At 42.0% G+C, this 21118-nt stretch overlaps 1 protein-coding gene across 1 annotated transcript in view; it reads right to left on the bottom strand.

The window, feature by feature from the left end:
- Nucleotides 1-18744, bottom strand: part of LOC115161904 (N-lysine methyltransferase SMYD2-A) — a gene marked incomplete in the record, with an annotated part of 39616 nt that extends 20872 nt beyond the window's left edge. Inside the window, 2 exon segments of the mRNA XM_029712724.1 lie at nucleotides 9671-9734; nucleotides 18202-18744. Coding sequence (XP_029568584.1) covers nucleotides 9671-9734; nucleotides 18202-18386 — 249 coding nt within the window.
- Between the last annotated feature and the right edge of the window lie 2374 nt (nucleotides 18745-21118).

Below are 21118 nucleotides of genomic sequence, written 5' to 3'. Positions count from 1 at the left end.
ACAGAATATATTAGAGACGTGCTTTACTCAAGGACACAGAACACAACAAGTCTGCAGGCAAGCCATCTGATGTGACCCCCCCCCCCTTGCCTTGGCAAACTGACTACTATCTATTCAAAACGTTTTCTGACAGAGAGCCAGAGGCATTATAGATCGTCATGGCAACCACCAGAACTATTTCTTGTCTGATTCACATATTCCTAAAACCTGTACTAATTATTATTATTATTATTATTATTATTATTATTATTATTATTATTACAATAATAGTATTTTAGCAGAAGCTTTTATCCAGACTTCTTCAGTATATATGGCCTATTCTGGAATCAAATCCACAACCCCTATCCTACACCTGATCCTGGAGAGATACCCTCCTGTAGGTTTTCACTCCAACCCTGTTCCTGGAGAGATACCCTCCTGTAGGTGTTCATTCCAACCCTGTTCCTGGACAGCCAGCCACCTGTAGGTGTTGACTCCAACCCTAGTTGTAACTAACCTGGTTCATCTTATCAACCAGTTTATTATTAGGATCAGGAACTAGATTAGGGTTGGAATGAACACCTACAGGAGGGTAGCTGTCCAGGAACAGGGTTGGAGTTAAAACCTACAGGAGGGTATCTCTCCAGGAACAGGGTTGGAATGAACACCTACAGGAGGGTAGCTCTCCAGGAACAGGGTTGGAAAGCCCTGGTGTAAACCTACAGGAGGGTAGCTCTCCAGGAACAGGGTTGGAATGAACACCTACAGGATGGTATCTCTCCAGGAACAGGGTTGGAATGAACACCTACAGGAGGGTAGCTCTCCAGGAACAGGGTTGGAGAGTCCTGGTGTAAACCTACAGGAGGGTAGCTCTCCAGGAACAGGGTTGGAGAGCCCTGGTGTAAACCTACAGGAGGGTAGCTCTCCAGGAACAGGGTTGGAGAGCCCTGGTTTAAACCTACAGGAGGGTAGTTCTCCAGGAACAGGGTTGGAGAGCCCTGGTGTAAACCTACAGGAGGGTAGTTCTCCAGGAACAGGGTTGGAGAGTGGTGAGCCAGGTTTCCCAAAAGCATCTTAAGGCCAAGTTAAATCGCTAAAACCTTCGTAGAAGCATCGTTAAATCTCCAAGCTGTTTCCCCGAAACCATCATTATTAAAAGTAGCACTTGAAAACCCTGGTAATCTAACGCCCGCCTCAGACCACTCCAACAGCTAAGTGCAGTCTTTAGAAGCTTTTTCTGCCCTCCCGTGACACATTATACACAGATCTCTGCTAAACATGGATAAAACATGCCATTCTTTCTGTGACCAGGGAGGGCGAGGCAGACGTACATCTCCTTGGAAACCACACACTCATCGACTTTCCCGATCTTACACAGACAGAGGGAAATCATCCCAGGGGAGATCTTGTGGAATGCATTGTTAGCATTCAAGACTAACCGATTAAGTTTTACAATCCATCCCGGGGCTGGGAACAGAGGAAGAATTCACTGCAGGGAAAAGCTGTAATAGACATTACTTTCCTGGACTGAGAACTGAGAGGCAACACCGACATACAAGTAATATACACCTAGTACATTATTCATTTCCTCTGAAAGTGGCGCTGTGATTGTGTAAAGTGGTGGAAGTCAATGAGTATCGTAAGATGTCTAATTTACAAACCCACTATCAATACTGTTCCCGGCGCCGTCCACATCGGACGCTAATTGACAGCCTAGTTCATGACTATCCCTGGTTGGTGATCTCTATAGTTTCAGGGTTGTGAAAGCCTGTGTTGACATATTCATAGAAAGATCGAATGGGAGAGGACGAAGATCATGTCATTGGCAGAAGTCCTGTGTTGTTGTATTTCCCAGAAGCCCATTCATATTGATCTGCGGAACCTCTCACCTGAATAGCTGTGTTGTATCCGGTCTTGATATCGTATCTTTTAACTACCTAATTTTCAACTTAGTAAATAAATAAATTAGTAAATTAATTAATTAGTAAATAAATAAATTAATTATTTGTGGCCTTGAAGTCATTTGGATTTTTGCAGCTCCAGAGCTAACAACTATTCAGAATGAAAACATAGTAATTGACAGTTGATTATATTAATTGTTGATACAGTTGTGATTCATGATCATTACACAGGTGCACCTTGTGCTGGGGACAATAAAATGCCACTCAAATGTGCACTTTTGTCGCACAACGCCACAGATGTCTCAAGTTTTGAGGGAGCGTGAAATTGGCATGCTGACTGCAGCAATGTCCACCAGAACTATTGGCAGAGAATTTAATGTTCCTTTATCTAACATAAGCCACCTCCGTTGTTTTAGAGAATTTGGCAGTACGTCCAACCAGCCTCACAACCGCAGACCACATGTAATCCCGCCAGTCCAGGACCTCCACATCTGGCTTCTTCACCTGTGGGATCGTCAGAGACAAGCCACCCGGACAGCTGATGAAACTCGGTTTGCACAACCAAAGAATTTCTGCACAAGCTCATCTGTATGCTCGTTGTCCTCGCCAGGGTCTTGATCTGACTGCAGTTTGGTGTCGTATCTGACTTCATTGGGCAAATGCTCACCTTCGACGTCCACTGGCATGCTGGAAAAGTGTGCTCTTCACTGATGAATCCCGGCAAGATAGCGTGTATGGAGTCGTGTGGGGGAGCGGTTTGCTGATGTTAATGTTGTGAACAGAGTGCCCCGTGGTGGCGGGGTTATGGTATGGGCAGGCCTAAGCTACGGACAACAAACACAATTGCATTTTATCTATCGCAGTTTGAATGCATAGAGATACCGTGACGAGATCCTGAGGCTCATTGTCGTGCCATTCATCCACCACCATCACCTCATGTTATTTCAGCATGATAATGCACGACCCCATGTCGCAAGGATCTGTACACAATTCCTGGAAGCTAAACATTTCCCAGTTCTTCCATGGCCTGCATATTCAAACTGTTAACTGTTGAGCATGTTTGGGATGCTCTGGATTGACGTATAGGACAGCGTTTTCCAGTTCCCACCAATATCCAGAAACTTTGTACAGCCATTGAAGAGGAGTGGGACAACATTCCACAGGCCACAATCAACAGCCTGATCAACTCTATGAGAAGGAGATGTGTTGAGCTGCATGAGGCAAATGGTGGTCACACCAGATACTGACTGGTTTTCTGATCCAGGCCTCTACTTTTTTTAAGGTATCTGTGACCAACAAGATGCATATCTGTATTCCCAGTCATGTGAAATCCATAGATATAAATTTATTTAAATTGACTGATTTCCTTATATGAACTGTAATTCATTAAAATCTTTGAAATTGTTGCATATTGCGTTTATATTTTTGTTCAGTGAACCTGCAGCACTCCAGGAACTGGGTTGCCTAGCCCTGTCCTACAGGGTTATTGAACACAGCCATGGGGCATGATGGTGTTTCAGAGGAAGGCCCAGTGCTGTTGAACACAGCTCTAGTTTCAGAGGAAGGCCCAGTGCTGTTGAACACAGCCTAGTAGTTGTGTTACACTGGTTGTGTGGGTTCACTATGACCTTTCCTTAGGGGGATCCATTTCTCTGGAACACACAAGCGCGCCACACACACACTTTCCCTGGGGCCTCGTTTATAAACGTTGTGTACTTACAAAATATACCCCAAAACATGCATGCGTCAGTTCAGGGAAAAAGTTGGCATTTATCAAAACTGAAATTAACGAGAGCATGTGTTTAGCTCTATGGTCTGTACACCGTACGCAGGCAGTAGTCTAGTGTTTTGTGAAAATGATCACATGCTTATTCATTACAACAATAAAAACTGGTAAATAACATAACAAGATGCAATCATTCGCCACTAGTGAGAAGAGACATTTTCTTGCATTTTTATTTTTTTTTGCACTGTAAAATAGTTCGAAATAAGCCAAGGCATCCATTTCCTTTCCATGATCATTGCAGAATAAATTCCTCACCTTTTTCTGACTGTGATGGTTTCATACTCATGAAGGAGCCTATAGGCCTACAATGTCCCAGCTTCTCATTTAATTGAAACGTACTTTACAGTAGAAAAATAGATAAAATACTTCAAGTATTTTTCCTCTATTCGATCCGGAGCGCAGTTTAAAAAAACCGGTAGAACAGAACATTCCCATTTTATGTTTTTGTCTGAATAATAATCTCAAGTAAATAATATTTCATTTCGAATACATAGGCTTCTTTTATTAACCATTGCAGAATGTATTTCATATTTCTTATTCCGAGAGTTTTTTTTCTAGTAATACATCGCTATTGATTATTGTATAGTTGAGTTTTGAATTTGCATAAAGGCATTTCACTGTACTTGTGCATGTGACATTAAAACTTGAAACTGAAACTATTAAAATTCCTCACCACCTTTTCTGGCCGTTGGTTCATCTTCCAAGCCTTTAACAAATGACCATGTACATCTGTCATTTCATTGGCCCTATTAGGGAGGCTATTATTTCATGTATTCTGCTCTGTGCATCCGATAGGGAGCGCGGCTTATAATATACAGTACAGTTTAACGGATGAACAGACAGTTGGGATCTTTTGCTTTGAAGTGTGTAGGCTACCACTGTAAGCAGGCCTACTGTAGTTAAATCTTTTGTTGGGAGATCATACATTCTAGAAAAGGTTTTTAGAATTTGCGGGCAGCGCAGCATATTTAGGTTCAGGAAAAAGTCAACGCAAAACATTATTGAATTCAAACGCTTTATCTGTAATTGTTTATTGAATTACAAAGTGCTTTCAGAAAGTATTTTTTATGTTATAGCCTTATTCTAAAATGGATTAAATTGTATTTTTTTTACCCCTTAATCAATCTACACACACACAAACACCCCATAATTACAAAGCAAAAACAGGTTGACATTTTTGCTAATTTATTAAAAATAAAAAAAATTCACATTTACATAAGTATTCAGACCCTTCACTCAGTACTTTGTTGAAGCACCTTTGGCAGCGATTACAGCATTGAGTATGATGCTACAAGTTTGGCACACCTGTATTTGGGGAGTTTCTCCCATTCTTGATGCTGCCACCACCATGCTTCACCGTTGGGATGGTGCCGGGTTTCCTCCAGACGTGACGCTTGGCATTCATGCCAAAAAAGTTCAATCTTTGTTCAATCAGACCAGAGAATCTTGTTTCTCATGGTCTGAGAGTCTTTAGATGCATTTTGGCAAACTCCAAGCGGGCTGTCATGTGCCTTTTACTGAGGAGTGGCTTTCGTCTGGCCACTCTACCATGAAGGCCTGATTGGTGGAGAGCTGCAGGGATGGGAGACCCTTCCAGAAGGACAACCATCTCAAAAGAGGAACTCTAGAGCTCTGTCAGACTGACCATCGGGTTCTTGGTCACCTCCCTGACCAAGGCCCTTTTCCCCCGATTACTCAGTTTTTGCTGGGCGGCCAGCTCTAGGAAGAGTATTGGTGGATCCAAACTTCTTCCATTTAAGAATGGAGGCCACTGTGTTCTTAGGGACCTTCAATGCAGCAGAAATGTTTTGGTATCCATCCCCAGATCTGTGCCTCGACACAATCCTGTCTCGGAGCTCTACGGAGAATTCCTTCAACCTCATGGCTTGGTTTTTGCACTGACATGCACTGTCAACTGTGAGACCTTATATAGACAGGTGTTTGCCTTTCCAAATCATGTCCAATCAATTTAGTTTACCACAGGTGGACTCCAATCAAGTTATAGAAACATCTCAAGGATGATCAATGGAAACAGGATGCACCTGAGCTCAATTTCGAGTCTCATTGCAAAGGGTCTGAAATACTTATGTAAATAAGGTATGGTTTGAAAAGTTTTAATAAATATGCTACAATGTCCAAAAACCAGTTTTTTGCTTTGTCATTATGTGGCATTGTGGGTAGATTAATGAGGAAAAAAATAAAAAATGTTATCCATTTTAGAATAAGGCTGTAACATAAAATGTGGAAAACATCAAGAGGTCTGAATACTTTCCGAAGGCATTATATATATATATATATATATATATATATATATATATATATATATATATATATATATATATATATATATATATGACTCATTTCAGGAAACTAGGCGTATGTCACATGTCACTACTTAACAGGAGAGGCACAGTTGAACATAAACAAATGCTTTATCAAAATTCGTTTTTTTTGTTGGCAGAAATGCCTTCTGGAACATGTGAAGTTCCATGTGCCTTAATAACAAACTTGTATTCCATACATAAATACAAAACACAATTGTTAAAATTACGAGCCTAGTTGGTTTAGCCACGGAAAAAGGTCAGGAACCTTCCCACTTGCCATGATTGGCTGAGATAATGGATGAGCTGGACATGCTGGGAGAGGAGTTTGGATTGGTCTGCCATGTAGCTCTGTCTGTAACGTGAGCTCTTCCCCTGTCTACCACAACGTTTTTGAAAGATATAACGTTAGCCATCAAGAACTACAAAAGTTTTGCTACTTCTCTCAACAACATTGATGCTCTGAATTTAGCGGGCTCTATCGCCTACCTACCTACCTACCTACCTACCTGCCTACCTACCTGCCTACCTACCTACCTACCTACCCACCTACCCAAAAGACTCCACTTCCGACGGATTTTTACGGATTATTATGGATTATTACGTGACCAATCAAGTTAGCCAGGTGTGTCTGGGGGTGATTACGGACATCTATTATTTTTCATGAACATGTGTACATTTCTAGACAATAGTGACCCATCCACTTCGTTAGATGTGGCTGAGAGGAGGTTATAGCATGTTCTTCACATGACCCATCAATTTAGACACGTGTGTTGGGTAATCGTCATCTAATAATTATAAAATATTTTTTTATCTTTACACTTTGTTTTTGATATTGCTACCATGCAAGTAACCACTTCAGGTGTACCATTTACACCATTTGTATCCTTTGCATGTGACAAATGAACTTAGATTTGATATAGCATGCGTTTATCACCATGGCCGCACATGTGACTCCTTAAAGAGATGGGTGGGGCTAAAGCTTAAGAGGGTGTGAACGATGCTGAATGGGTGTAGACAAAAAAGAGCTCTCCAGTAGGTGTACCAAAATAATTCAAGGGCCATTTTCTCAAAAAGTGGGGTTACAAGTTTATCAACTTTCAAAGCAGAATTACTTTCCCATTGTTCCTCATCTGCAGTGTATGATATACCATTTTCTAGCTCTGAATCTTTACTTTTATCCAATGTAAAAAACACAATTAAAAATGTTGCTACATAAGACCGAATCAAGGCGGTTGGTCACAAACATGGAAAAAGTCAAGGGGTCTGAATACTTTCCGAATGCACTGTGTGTGTGTGTGTGTGTGTGTGTGTGTGTGTGTGTGTGTGTGTGTGTGTGTGTGTGTGTGTGTGTGTGTGTGTGTGTGTGTGTGTGTGTGTGTGTGTGTGTGTGTGTGTGTGTGTGTGTGTGTGTGTATGTATGTATATATACACACATACACACAAGTTAAAAGGAAAAACAAAAAGAAAATGGAGGAACTTATTCTGGAACGATCAAGTATAATATTTTATAAAAAATAAGGCAAATTATATTGACATTTAAAAAAAAAAAAAAAAAAAGGAAAAATTATTTTTGAATCTTCAACATAGAAAATGCTACCTGAAATAATTTACAGAAACTTGTTACAAATGATGGGAGTATTCCATGCATCACCAAATGGTATTTCGAAAGTGGAAGCAAAATACTTTTTTTTTTGATTACAACCTCTCACTTTCAGTTAATTGAATACGGAACCTTTTTTTAAATATCGCCCTTTTTATATATGAAAATATTTGCTCTATCCAAAATTACAACCAACTGATTGCAGTATTAACGCAAACATGGAGGAGGCACGCGGAAGGTGAGAAGGTAAGGAACTTGTTTGTCTGACCTTTATTACAGATCAAAATTGTCACACAAAAAAATACAAATATAAAAGTTTTACTTGAGGACCAAAACGCTGACAGCGGCACCATACAGGTTGCAAAATAGTTGGGAAGAGATTTTCGATGTGCCGATTCTATGGCACATGGTTTATGAACTGACACACAAATCTTGATCATTTTTTTTTATTCGTTTTTCTATTTAAATACAAAACTTCTTGCCACAAACAGAATGCTATGTATACGGGGGCATACAACCATCTCAGCAGATTTTGCTTCGGAAAAACAGAATCATTAAACCACTTATTTTGGTATTTCCCTTTGTAGATTGTTTCTGGTCACAGGTTTAAGAATGGCTGAAAAAAAATCACAACATTTATCTCAAATAAACCCTCCACTGTTGGGAGATTTAAAAAATCCATAATCAAAACAACAATATAATAATACTTTTAGTAAAAAAATACTTATCCTTATCTTACAATCTGTAGATATGCGATTAGAAAAAAATTCAGAATTCTATGTGAAACATCACAGCACATTCGACAAATATACAGCACATGGAAAAAACAAGATGGCGGATTCCAGTTCTAGGTGGGATGGACAACAAGATGGCGGTTTCCAGTTCTAGGTGGGATGGACAACAAGATGGCGGTTTCCAGTTCTAGGTGGGATGGACAACAAGATGGCGGTTTCCAGTTCTAGGTGGGATAGACAACAAGATGGCGGTTTCCAGTTCTAGGTGGGATGGACAACAAGATGGCGGTTTCCAGTTCTAGGTGGGATGGACAACAAGATGGCGGTTTCCAGTTCTAGGTGGGATGGACAACAAGATGGCGGTTTCCAGTTCTAGGTGGGATGGACAACAAGATGGCGGTTTCCAGTTCTAGGTGGGATGGACAACAAGATGGCGGTTTCCAGTTCTAGGTGGGATGGACAACAAGATGGCGGTTTCCAGTTCTAGGTGGGATGGACAACAAGATGGCGGTTTCCAGTTCTAGGTGGGATGGACAACAAGATGGCGGTTTCCAGTTCTAGGTGGGATGGACAACAAGATGGCGGTTTCCAGTTCTAGGTGGGATGGACAGAGTAGCTAAGGTGTGGGATTAAAACCTCAGGTTCTATAATAGATAGTACTTATACATGCTACAATGTGTTTTCAGTCATATCTATCCAGATGTAAATGTATATCAAATGACTTTATTCTTGCTATGTAAGGACTGTGGAAAACAAACAAAACATAAAATATATATGTGTAGAATGTAACAAAATAAAAAGCTGCAACGACTGAGCTAGTGGATGGGACCAAAGTTTGTGCGACATTTTAAAAAACTAAGTTAAAAATGTCTAAAATGTGCTAAATGCTAAGGTTTGCTAATTTTGTAGCCAGTTAGCTAAGTACTTAGCTTCTTGCTAAATCAAGTGTCGCTTGGTAACAGCAGAGAATCCCCTCCTGGATCAAGAGCCCTTGCTGTCTAATATTTGGGGTTTTTTGGCAGCAAACTGGGAGTAGCATTTTTTTGTTACTTGTATAACTTTATGAGTTGGGATGTCCTGCAAATAGTTTAGGTCAGAGACGGTATAAGAATTGTTCGTAATGCGCTCAGTAGCATTTGCTATGGGATTTGACATGTACTTGTTAGCGTTGTAACCATCGGTTCTCAGAGGATCGGTGGGGTTTGAAAATAGCACCCTTTGTGTTCAGTGCCTGTATTACCGAATATCCTGAATATCCTGGGGATGTTACAAGGTCAACATTACACTGTTCACACACACACACACACAGTCATATAGTAAGCATGCTAACCACAAACACACTATACCTGGCAGTCGATCTCACAGTAGTAAGCTTGTTTACACTTTCCACATTTGGAGAGGCCTTCCCTCCTGCAGAGAGAGAGAGAGGAAGAGAGAAGAGAAGAGAGAAGAGAGGGAGGGAGAGAGGGAGAGAGAGAGAGGGAGGGAGAGAGAGAGAGAGAGGGGAGGGAGAGAGAGAGAGGGGAGGGAGAGAGAGAGAGGGGAGGGAGAGAGAGAGAGAGAGGGAGAGAGAGAGGGAGAGAATGTTGTCAAATGTTGTTGAAAGTTGAGATGAGTGAGATATCAAGGATAGCAAGATATTACCTACACACTATGCTCTCGCTGTCTCAAACGCACACTCTAGTGTGGACTCTCATCCATCTCTGTGTTAAGGGCAGATGGTGCAAAGAAAGGTCAGTTTTATATATATAAACCTGGGCATGTCTCCAGAAACAAGTGAGGCTGTGGTGTGTGTGTGTGGGTCCGTGTCTGAGTAGGCTACATATAAAAGGCCTGTCCTAGAGAGAGTCAGGAATGCCACTACTAAAGCAGGTTCCGCTCCACTCTCAGCCTCACGGTGTGTCACAACAAACTAAAGTAGTGTCCGCTCCACTCTCCGTCTCAGCCTGTAGCCTTCAGACCAAACAAGACCAGGGTTGCGTCAATATAATTCCAATAAATTCAGAAACTAAACCAAATTCCAAATCTTCCTCGTTGAGAAGCATTGAAGAGAATTGGAATTTCAGTGTATTTACTGATTTGACTGGATTGACCCCAACCCTAAACAAGACCTCACCTATTTAGCATTTCTGAGAATGAGCATGTGACTGATTTGATCAGTCCTGTAATGAAACTCACAATTGCTGCAATAGGTGATAGTGATGCAGGTGCCGAGAGAGCGAGACAGAGAGAGAGAGAGACAGTCAGAAACAGACAGACAGAGTCTTCTCATGCTTTGTTGATTTCAAAAAAGGCTTGACTCAATTTGGCATGAGGGTCTGCTATACAAATTGATGGAAAGTGGTGTTGGGGGGAAAAACATAAAATCTATGTACACAAATAACAAGTGTGCGGTTAAAATTGGCAAAAACCACACACACATATCTCTTTCCACAGGGCGGTGGGGTGAGACAGGGATGCAGCTTAAGCCCCACCCTCTTCAACATATATATCAACAAATTGGCGAGGGCACTAGAAAAGTCTGCAGCACCCGGCCTCACCCTACTAGAATCTGAAGTCAAATGTCTACTATTTGCTGATGATCTGGTGCTTCTGTCACCAACCAAGAAGGACCTACAGCAGGACCTAGACCTTCTGAACAGATTCTGTCAGAGCTGGGCCCTGACAGTAAATCTCAGTAAGACAACAATAATGGTGTTCCAAAAAAAGTCCAGTAGCCAGAACCACAAATACAAATTCCATCTAGAAACCGTTGCCCAAGAGCGCACAAAAAACTATACATACCTCTGCCTAAACAGCAGCGCCACAGGTAACTTCCACAAAGCTGTGAACGATCTGAGAGACAAGGCAAGAAGGGCCTTCTATGCCATAAAAAGGAACATAAAATTCGACATACCAATTAGGATCTGGCAAAAAAAAATACTTGAATCCGTTATAGAACCCATTGCGGTCTGTGGTCCGCTCACCAACCAAAAATTCACAAAATGACAAACACCCAATTGAGACTCTGCTTGCCGAATTCTGAAAAAAATTATCCTCTGTGTACAACGTAAAAAAAAAAATGCATGACACCAACTAATGATCCAGAAAAGAGACGTTAAATTCTACAACCACCTAAAAGGAAGCAATTCCCAAACCTTCCATAACAAAGCCATCACCTATAGAGAAATAAACCTGGAGAAGAGTCCCCTAAGCAAGCTGGTCCTGGGGCTCTGTTCACAAACACAAACAGACCCCACAGAGCCCCAGGACAACACAATTAATCCCATCCAAATCATGGCAAAACAAAAATAAATAACTTGACACATTGGAAAGAATTTGCTATTTGTCCCTAAACAGAGAGTACACAGAGGCAGAATACCTGACCACAGTGATTGACCCAAAATTAAGGAAAGCTTTGACTATGTACAGACTCAAATCAAACTTTATTTGTCACGGCGAATTCAACAGGTGTAGACCTTAACTCTATTTCTTGAACATCACTTTCGGTTAAGAAAATATTTACCAAATAAACTAAAGTAAAAAATAATAAAAATGAACACAATAAAATAAGAATAACGAGTACCGGTACCGAGTCCGGGGGTACCGGTACCGAGTCAGCGTGCAGGGGTACCAGTACCGAGTCCGGGGGTACCGGTACCGAGTCAGCGTGCAGGGGTACCAGTACCGAGTCAGGAGGCACCGGTACCGAGTCAGGGGAACCGGTACCGAGTCAGGGGGCGGGGGCACCGGTACCGAGTCCGGGGGTACCGGTACCGAGTCCGGGGGTACCGGTACCGAGTCAGCGTGCGGGGGTACCAGTACCGAGTCAGGAGGCACCGGTACCGAGTCAGGGGGCGGGGGCACCGGTACCGAGTCAGGGGGCACCGGTACCGAGTCAGGGGGCACCGGTACCGAGTCAGGGGGCACCGGTACCGAGTCAGCGTGCAGGGGAACCGGTACTGAGTCAGGGGGCGGGGGCACCGGTACCGAGTCAGCGTGCGGGGGTACAGGTTAGTTGAGGTAATTTGTATATGTAGGTAGGGGTGAAGTGAAGTGACTATGCATCGATAATAAACAGCGAGTAGCAGCAGTGTACAAAACAAATGGGAGGAGTCAATGTAAATAGTCCAGTGGCCATTTGATTAACTGTTAATTGTTCAGCAGTCTTGTGGCTTGTGGGGTAGAAGCTGTTAAGCTAGCCTTTTGGTCCTAGACTTGGTGCTCCGGTACCGCTTACCGTGCGGTAGCAGAGAAAACAGTCTACGACTTGGGTGACTGGAGTCTCTGCCAATTTTATGGGCTTTCCTCTGACAACGCCTATTCTATAGGTCCTGGATGGCAGGAAGCTTGGCGAGCAATACCTCAAGACTTCCTTAATATTAGACTTCTTTAAATATTACACGTCGCACACCAGCTGTTATCGACAAATAGACACACCCCCCCCCACCCCTCGTCTTACGTAGCTTCTCTGTCCTGCTGGTGCACGAAAAATCCCTCCAGCTCTCTATTATCCGTGTCATCGGTCAGCCACAACTCGGTGAAACATAAGATTACCGTTTTTAACGTCCCATTGGTAGAATAATCTTGACTGTAGGTCATCGATTTTATTTTTCAATGATTTCACGTTAGCCAATAGAACAGATGGTAGTGGTGGTTTACTCGCTCGCCTACGAAATCTCAGACGGCAGCCCAACCCCGCCCCCTTTTTCTCTATATTTTCTTCATGCAAATGAGGGAGATTGGTGGCTGTTCCCGAGACAGCAGTATATCCTTCGTATCGGACTCGTTAAAGGAAAAAGCTTCTTCCAGTTCAAGGCGAGTAATCGCTGTTCCGATGTCAATAAGTTATTTTTGGTCATAAGAGACGGTAGCAGCAACATTATGTACAAAATAAGTTACAAACAATGCTAAAAAACTAACTAAATAGCAAAGTTGGCTAGGAGCGCGTAAAACATCAGCCATCCCCCCTCCGGCGCCATTCTACAGTGAGTATAACCTTGCTATTGAGAAAAGTCACCGTAGGCAGACCAAGAGAAGACAGGATATGTGCACACTGCCCACAAGAGGTGGAAACTGAGCTGCACTTCCTAACCTCCTGCCAAATGTATGACCACATTAGACACATATTTCCCTCAGATTACACCGATCCACAAAGAATTATAAAACAAATCCAACTCCCATATCTATTGGGTGAAATACCACAGTGTGACATCACAGCAGTAAGATGTGTGACCTGTTGTCACAAGAAAAGGGCAACCAGTGAAGAACAAACACCACTGTAAATAAAACCCATATTTATTTATTGTCCCTTTTGTACTTCAACCATTTGCACATCGTTACAACACGGTATATAGACATAATATGACATTTGAAATGTCTTTATTCTTTTGGAAATTTTGTGAGTAATGTTTGTTCATTTTTTATTGTTAACTTCACTTTTGTTTATTATCGATTTCACTTGCTTTGGCAGTGTAAACATATGTTCCCCATGCCAATAAAGCCCCTTAAATTGAATTGAGAGGGTGTGTCTGTCAGAGAGAAAGTATTTTTTTATTTTTTTTTACTTTCGGGTTTTGTACACCAGCTTCAAATAGCTGAAAGAGAGAGAGAAGAGGAGAGAAAATAGAGAGCGATGTCTGTCTCTCTCCTCCATTTTGTTTCAGTGCAATTAAGATGATCTTATCGCTACGATGCTTTTGGGAAACCCAACTGAAAGCAAACTGTGTGTGTGTTTATCCTTTGTCTTCAGCTGAGTGTAAACAAGAGAGGAAGAGGCGAAGCGAATGGACTTACTCCGCAAAACCTGTCCGCGAGAGATGAGCCCCTTTTTGTATGGTCTCCGAGCGTGTCGAATTACACGGCAGCAGCTGATGTGTGATCCTTAATAAATACCAAAACACCTGATCTCACCTGCCTTCAATGATTGAGGACATGTATTTCCATTGTTAGAGCGGTCACTCGGCTATCTTGTCACTATAATAGATATTATATGGGTGGTGATATTATGAGGGTGGTGCGGTCTGCACACCGCATTACCGGGGGCAAACTACCTGCCCTCCAGGACACCTAGACCACCCGATGTCACAGGAAGGCCAAACAAAAAAGAATCAAGGACAATAACCCCCAGAGCCACTGCCTGTTCACCCAGCTACCACCCAAAAGGCAAGGTCAGTACAGGTGCATCAAAGCTGGGACCAAGAGACTGAAAAATAGCTTCCATCTCAAGGCCATCAGACTGTTAAACAGCCATCACTAACTCAGAGAGGCTGCTGCCTACATACAGACTTGAAATCATTGGCCACTAATAAATGGATCACTAGTCACTTTAATAATGTTTGCATATCTTGCATTACTCATCCCATATGTATTTTATACCATCTACTGCAACTTGCCTATGCCGCTCGGCCATCGCTCATCCATATATTTATATTGTTATTCCATCCCTTTGCTTATATTTGGGTGTATTAGGTAGTTGTGGAATTGTTAGATTACTTGTTAGATATTACTGCACTGTCAAAACTAGAAGCACAAACATTTCGCTACACTCGCATTAACATCTGCTAACCGTGTGACCAATAACATCTGCTAACCATGTGACCAATAACATCTGCTAACCATGTGTATGTGACCAATAACATCTGCTAACCATGTGACCAGTAACATCTGCTAACCATTTGTATGTGATAATATTTGGTATAAATGAGGGAGTCGCTGAGGAGCATGCCTCTTAAGAAAACATTCCATGTACAGTACCAGTCAAACGTTCGGACACACCTACTCATTCAAGGTTTTTCTTTATGTTTTACTATTTTCTACACTGTAGAAGACATCACAACTATGAAATAACACATATGGAATCATACAGTAACCAAAAAAAGTGTTAAACAAATCAAAATATATTTTATATTTGAGATTCTTCAAAGTAGCCACCCAGCTTTGCACACTCTTGGCATTCTCTCAACCAGCTTCATGAGGTAGACACCTGGAATGCAATTCAATTAACAGGTGTGCCTTGTTAAAAATGTATTTGTGGAATTTATTTCATTTTTAATGCGTTTGAGCCAATCAGTTCTGTTGTGACAAGGTAGGGGCAGTATACAGAAATTAGCCCTATTTGGTAAAAGACCAAGTCGGTATTATGGCAAGAACAGCTCAAATACGCAAAGAGAAACAACAGTCCATCATTACTTTAAGATATGAAGTTGAAAGTTTCTTCAAGTGAGGTCGCAAAAACCATCAGGCGCTGTGATGAAACTGGCTCTCATGAGAACCGCCACAGGAAAAGAAGACCCAGAGTTAGCTCTGCTGCAGAGGATAAGTTCATTAGAGTTACCAGCCTCAGAAATTGCACACCAAATGAATGCTTCACGGAGTTCAAGTAACAGACACATCTCAACATCAACTGTTCTGAGGAGACTGTGTGAATCATGGTCGAATTGCTGCAAAGAAACCACTACTAAAGGACACCAATAATGAGAAAATACTTACTTGGGCCAAGAAACACGAGCAATGGACATTATACCAGTGGAAATCTGTCCTTTGGTCTGATGAGTCCAAATTTGATATTTTTGGTTCCAACCACCATGTCTTTGTGAGGCGCAGAGTAGGTGAACGGATGATCTCTGCATGTGTGGTTCCCACCGTGAAGCATGGAGGAGGAGGTGTGGGGGTGCTTTTTTGGTGATTTATTTAGAATAATTCAAGGCACACTTAACTAGCATTGCTACCACAGCATTCTGCAGCGATACGCCATCCCATCTGGTTTGCGCTTAGTGGGACTATGGCCCAACACACCTCCAGGCTGTGTAAGGGCTATTTGACCAAGAAGGAGAGTGATGGAGTGCTGCATCAGACATTCAAGACATGAAGGTCAGTCAATCCGGGAAAATTTCAAGAACTTTAAAAGTTTATTCAAATGCAGTCGCAAAAACCATCAAGCGCTGTGATGAAACTGGCTCTCATGAGGACCGCCACAGGAAAGGAAGACCCAGAGTTACCTCTGCTGCAGAGGATAAGTTCATTAGAGTTACCAGCCTCAGAAATTGCAGCCCAAATAAATGCTTCATAGAGTTCATGTAACAGACACATCTCAACATCAACTGTTCTGAGGAGACTGTGTGAATCATGGTCGAATTGCTGCAAAGAAACCACTACTAAAGGACACCAATAATGAGAAAATACTTACTTGGGCCAAGAAACACGAGCAATGGACATTATACCAGTGGAAATCTGTCCTTTGGTCTGATGAGTCCAAATTTGATATTTTTGGTTCCAACCACCATGTCTTTGTGAGGCGCAGAGTAGGTGAACGGATGATCTCTGCATGTGTGGTTCCCACCGTGAAGCATGGAGGAGGAGGTGTGGGGGTGCTTTTTTGGTGATTTATTTAGAATAATTCAAGGCACACTTAACTAGCATTGCTACCACAGCATTCTGCAGCGATACGCCATCCCATCTGGTTTGCGCTTAGTGGGACTATGGCCCAACACACCTCCAGGCTGTGTAAGGGCTATTTGACCAAGAAGGAGAGTGATGGAGTGCTGCATCAGACATTCAAGACATGAAGGTCAGTCAATCCGGGAAAATTTCAAGAACTTTAAAAGTTTATTCAAATGCAGTCGCAAAAACCATCAAGCGCTGTGATGAAACTGGCTCTCATGAGGACCGCCACAGGAAAGGAAGACCCAGAGTTACCTCTGCTGCAGAGGATAAGTTCATTAGAGTTACCAGCCTCAGAAATTGCAGCCCAAATAAATGCTTCATAGAGTTCATGTAACAGACACATCTCAACATCTACTGTTCAGAGGAGACTGCGTGAATCAGACCTTCATGGTCGAATAGCTTCAACGAAACCACTACTAAAGGACACCAATAGGAAGAAGAAGAGACTTGCTTGGGCCAAGAAACACAAGCAATGGACATTAGACCGGTGGAAATCTGTCCTTTTGTCTGATGAGTCCAAATTTGAGATTTTTGGATGATCTCCGCATGTGTGGTTCCCACCGTGAAGCATGGAGGAGGAGGAGGTGTGATGGTGCTTTGCTGATAACACTGTCAGTGATTTATTTAGAATTCAAGGCACACTTAACCAGCATGGCTACCACAGCATTCGGCAGCGATACGCTATCCCACTTCTTTAAAAATGTTTTTTTTTTTTGTACTAATGTTACTGTCCCCACTACAACAAAAATACATGTACATTTTGTCCTTTAAACATTGAATTGGACTGCAGAATTCCATTCATTCTTATGGAGGACTGTTAGGGAGTGCCAATACGGCAGGCCAGAAGCTTCAAAGCCTCTCAATGGCAAATACATAGCATCAGCAATCCAGGGTTTATATACCTCATTGGTCTCAACGCAATTTCATTAATTCCTTCTTGGCAGAACAACACGCTGAGCCTGATGCCGCGTTCCCGTACTTGTCAGAACTCGGAAACGTCCGACTTGATGATTCGCTGTACGCGGTACGTGTATAACTACAACCAGATATGCAAGTCGTAAATGCCCGAGTTTTCTAGTTCCAACTACTACGTGAACGCGGCATGCTCCTGAATGGGCCTTCTCAGAAGAAACAGCTGTGTGTTTTTGTCAGCTGCTGAAAGCCACGCTGAACCCACATGGTTCGGAGTGACATCCACTTCTAGTCAATGCCTTCCAACATGTCGAATTATTTCTACAACGTTATTGTTTGAGAACATCTTACTGTAGAAGAAGAAAAAAAAAAAATCGACAACATAAAACAGCCGTATATCAAGTGACAATAGAGCGAAATATCCTATTCACGTAGAATAAGGTTAGCCAGATAGCTTGATAGAACCACAGACAGAAGTCGTAGATATAAATGTATATTATATAACACCAAACACGTCGGTGTTTTGACAGTTGTCTCATACCTGGTGAAGCAGTATTCACAATGCGCTCCTCTTTCATTCACCGTCAGGACGTAGGAATAGGCAGGACAGGCAAACACGAGGTCTCCGACAGCAAAGTGCTTGACAGCCCGTAGTCCCCTGCCTTTCCCCGGGCTAGCGAACCTCTCTGTCCCCGCTATTCCCTCGTTCTTCATTATGCCATTCATCTTTAACGCCGTGGTCTTGTTAACCTAGGTGACTAGCTACGCTACTTTTTACTTGCTTGTCGACTACCCGAGCTTTGCTGACGTTAGCGAGCCAGCGACCTAGATAACGTTGGTTGTGTCCTTATGCAAAAATAATAATAATAATACAATGATCAGACTTGCTAGCGTTGTTCCTTGTCTGTCTGTGACTAGCTGGCTTTAGCTACACGCACTGACTACATTACAGCCTCTCACCAATACCAAACGGCAAGGCTATCATCATCAGCTAGCTAGCCTAGCATAGCATCATATGGTTAGCTTGTCACTTCTACGACCAGTCCTTTGATTACGACACAGAACTACAGGATACAAGAGGTCCTTAAAATGCCACGTTCAAGTGCTAGTCGGAACGACGACACATTTCAGACTTGCGAACGTGTTGTTGTTTATCCCACGTTCCGCGTTCAACCAGTTAGCAAGTCGGAGGTTTTCTATTTCCGACTAGGTAGTGAACGTGGCATAATGCCCAGATAGCTTCAGTGTGAGAAAGCTCCCAGAATGGTTCAGATGTTACTGGAGATAATAGCAAATATGTTTTATAACTAGCTCATTGTCCTATATATCTGTGGTATTATCACACTCACTAGCCTCCCATTGGAAACGACACGGTGTGGTCTATCTTGGTAGGCAGGGTATTCTCGTTTAGGTGATTTCTGGTATATTACCATGGCACGTTTTTGGACTAATTCAGCAGTTTTTTACCTGATTTAGTACAATACCATTGGACATTAATGTTGAAAGTTCCATTTATATTCCTAGAACTTAAGTTGCTGTCGCTACTTCCTTATGACAAGGTATGTTGATAAATAGCCCAATGTCAAAACACAGTTTTAAAGTGTCCAAATCAATAGCCAATAAGCAGAAACAATTGGTGATATATTGAAAACATAAAATGTACTATCTACACATACAGTACCAGTCAATAGTTTGGACACACCTACTCATTCAAGGGTTTTTCTTTACTTTTACTATTTTCTACAGTGTAGAATAATAGTTAAGACATCAAAACTATGAAATAACATATATGGAATCATGCTGTAACCAAAAAAAAAGTGTTAAACAAATCAAAATATATTTTAGATTCTTGAAAGTAGCCACCCTTTGCCTTGACAGCTTTGCACACGCTTGGCATTCTCTCAACCAGCTTCACCTGGAATGCTTTTCCAACATTCTTGAAGGAGTTCCCACATATGCTGAGCACTTGTTGGCTGCTTTTCCTTCACATCCCAAACCATCTCAATTGGGTTGAGGTTGGGTGATTGTGGAGGCCAGGTCATCTGATGCAGCACTCCACTCTCCTTCTTGGTCAAATAGCCCTTACACAGCCTGGAGGTGTGTTGGGTCATTGTCCTGTTGAAAAACAAATGATAGTCACACTAAGTGCAAACCAGATGGGATGGCGTATCGCTGCAGAATGCTGTGGTTGCCATGCTGGTTAAGTGTGCCTTGAATTCTAAATAAATCACCAACAAAGCACCCCCACACCTCCTCCTCCATGCTTCACGGTGGGAACCACACATGCAGAGATCATCCGTTCACCTACTCTGCGCCTCACAAAGACATGGTGGTTGGAACCAAAAATATCAAATTTGGACTCATCAGACCAAAGGACAAATTTCCACTGGTATAATGTCCATTGCTCGTGTTTCTTGGTCCAAGTAAGTATTTTCTTATTATTGGTGTCCTTTAGTAGTGGTTTCTTTGCAGCAAGTCGACCATGATTCACACAGACTCCTCTGAACGGTTGATGTTGAAATGTGTCTGTTACTTGAACTCTGTGAAGCATTCATTTGGGCTTCAATTTCTGAGGCTGGTAACTCTAATGAACTTATCCTCTGCAGCAGAGCTAACTCTGGGTCTTCTTTTCCTGTGGCGGTTCTCATGAGAGCCAGTTTCATCACAGCGCCTGATGGTTTTTGCGACCTCACTTGAAGAAACTTTCAACTTCATATCTTAAAGTAATGATAGACTGTCGTTTCTCTTTGCTCATTGGAGCTGTTCTTGCCATAATACCGACTTGGTCTTTTACCAAATAGGGCTAATTTCTGTATACTACCCCTACCTTGTCACAACACACTGATTTGCTCAAACGTGTTAAGATGGAAAGAAATTTCTTAATTTAACTTTTAACAAGGCACACTTGTTAATTAAAATGCATTCCAGGTGACTACCCCATGAAGCTGGTTGAGAGAATGCCAAGAGTGTGCAAAGCTGTCATCAAGGCAAAGGGTGGCTACTTTGATGAATCTCAAATATAATATATATTTTGATTTGTTTAACACTTTTTTGGTTACTACATGTGATGTCTTCACAAGAAAATAGAAAATAGTAAAAATAAAGAAAAACCTTTGAATGAGTAGGTGTGTCCAAAACCCACATAATGATTGTTGTGACCTTATTATTGACAAGTCCTTTGTGAGCTAACCAGCTCATTAACATTAGCTCAGGATTTGTGTAGTCATACTTTTTCCTGTGGTGACTAGGTAGCTAATGTTAGCCCACCAGGGCAAGGGTATAGCTAGCTAGCTAAATATTCCCTGGTGGGCGAGCTAATTAGGCACCTTGGTTGGTAGCCTTTTGCTTAGATGTTGCTTTGCTTTGTTGTTGTCAATTAATTTGATATATTGTCAGTTAAATTTAAATGTTGTCAGTTAATCATTCCAATTAAACTGTCTGGCTAGATATACTGTATC

The sequence above is a fragment of the Salmo trutta genome, chromosome 25 (genome assembly GCF_901001165.1).
Source record: "Salmo trutta chromosome 25, fSalTru1.1, whole genome shotgun sequence".
NCBI lineage: Eukaryota > Metazoa > Chordata > Actinopteri > Salmoniformes > Salmonidae > Salmo > Salmo trutta.
The sequence above is the reverse complement of the archived record's forward strand: the minus strand, read 5'-3'. Positions and strand labels throughout refer to the sequence as shown.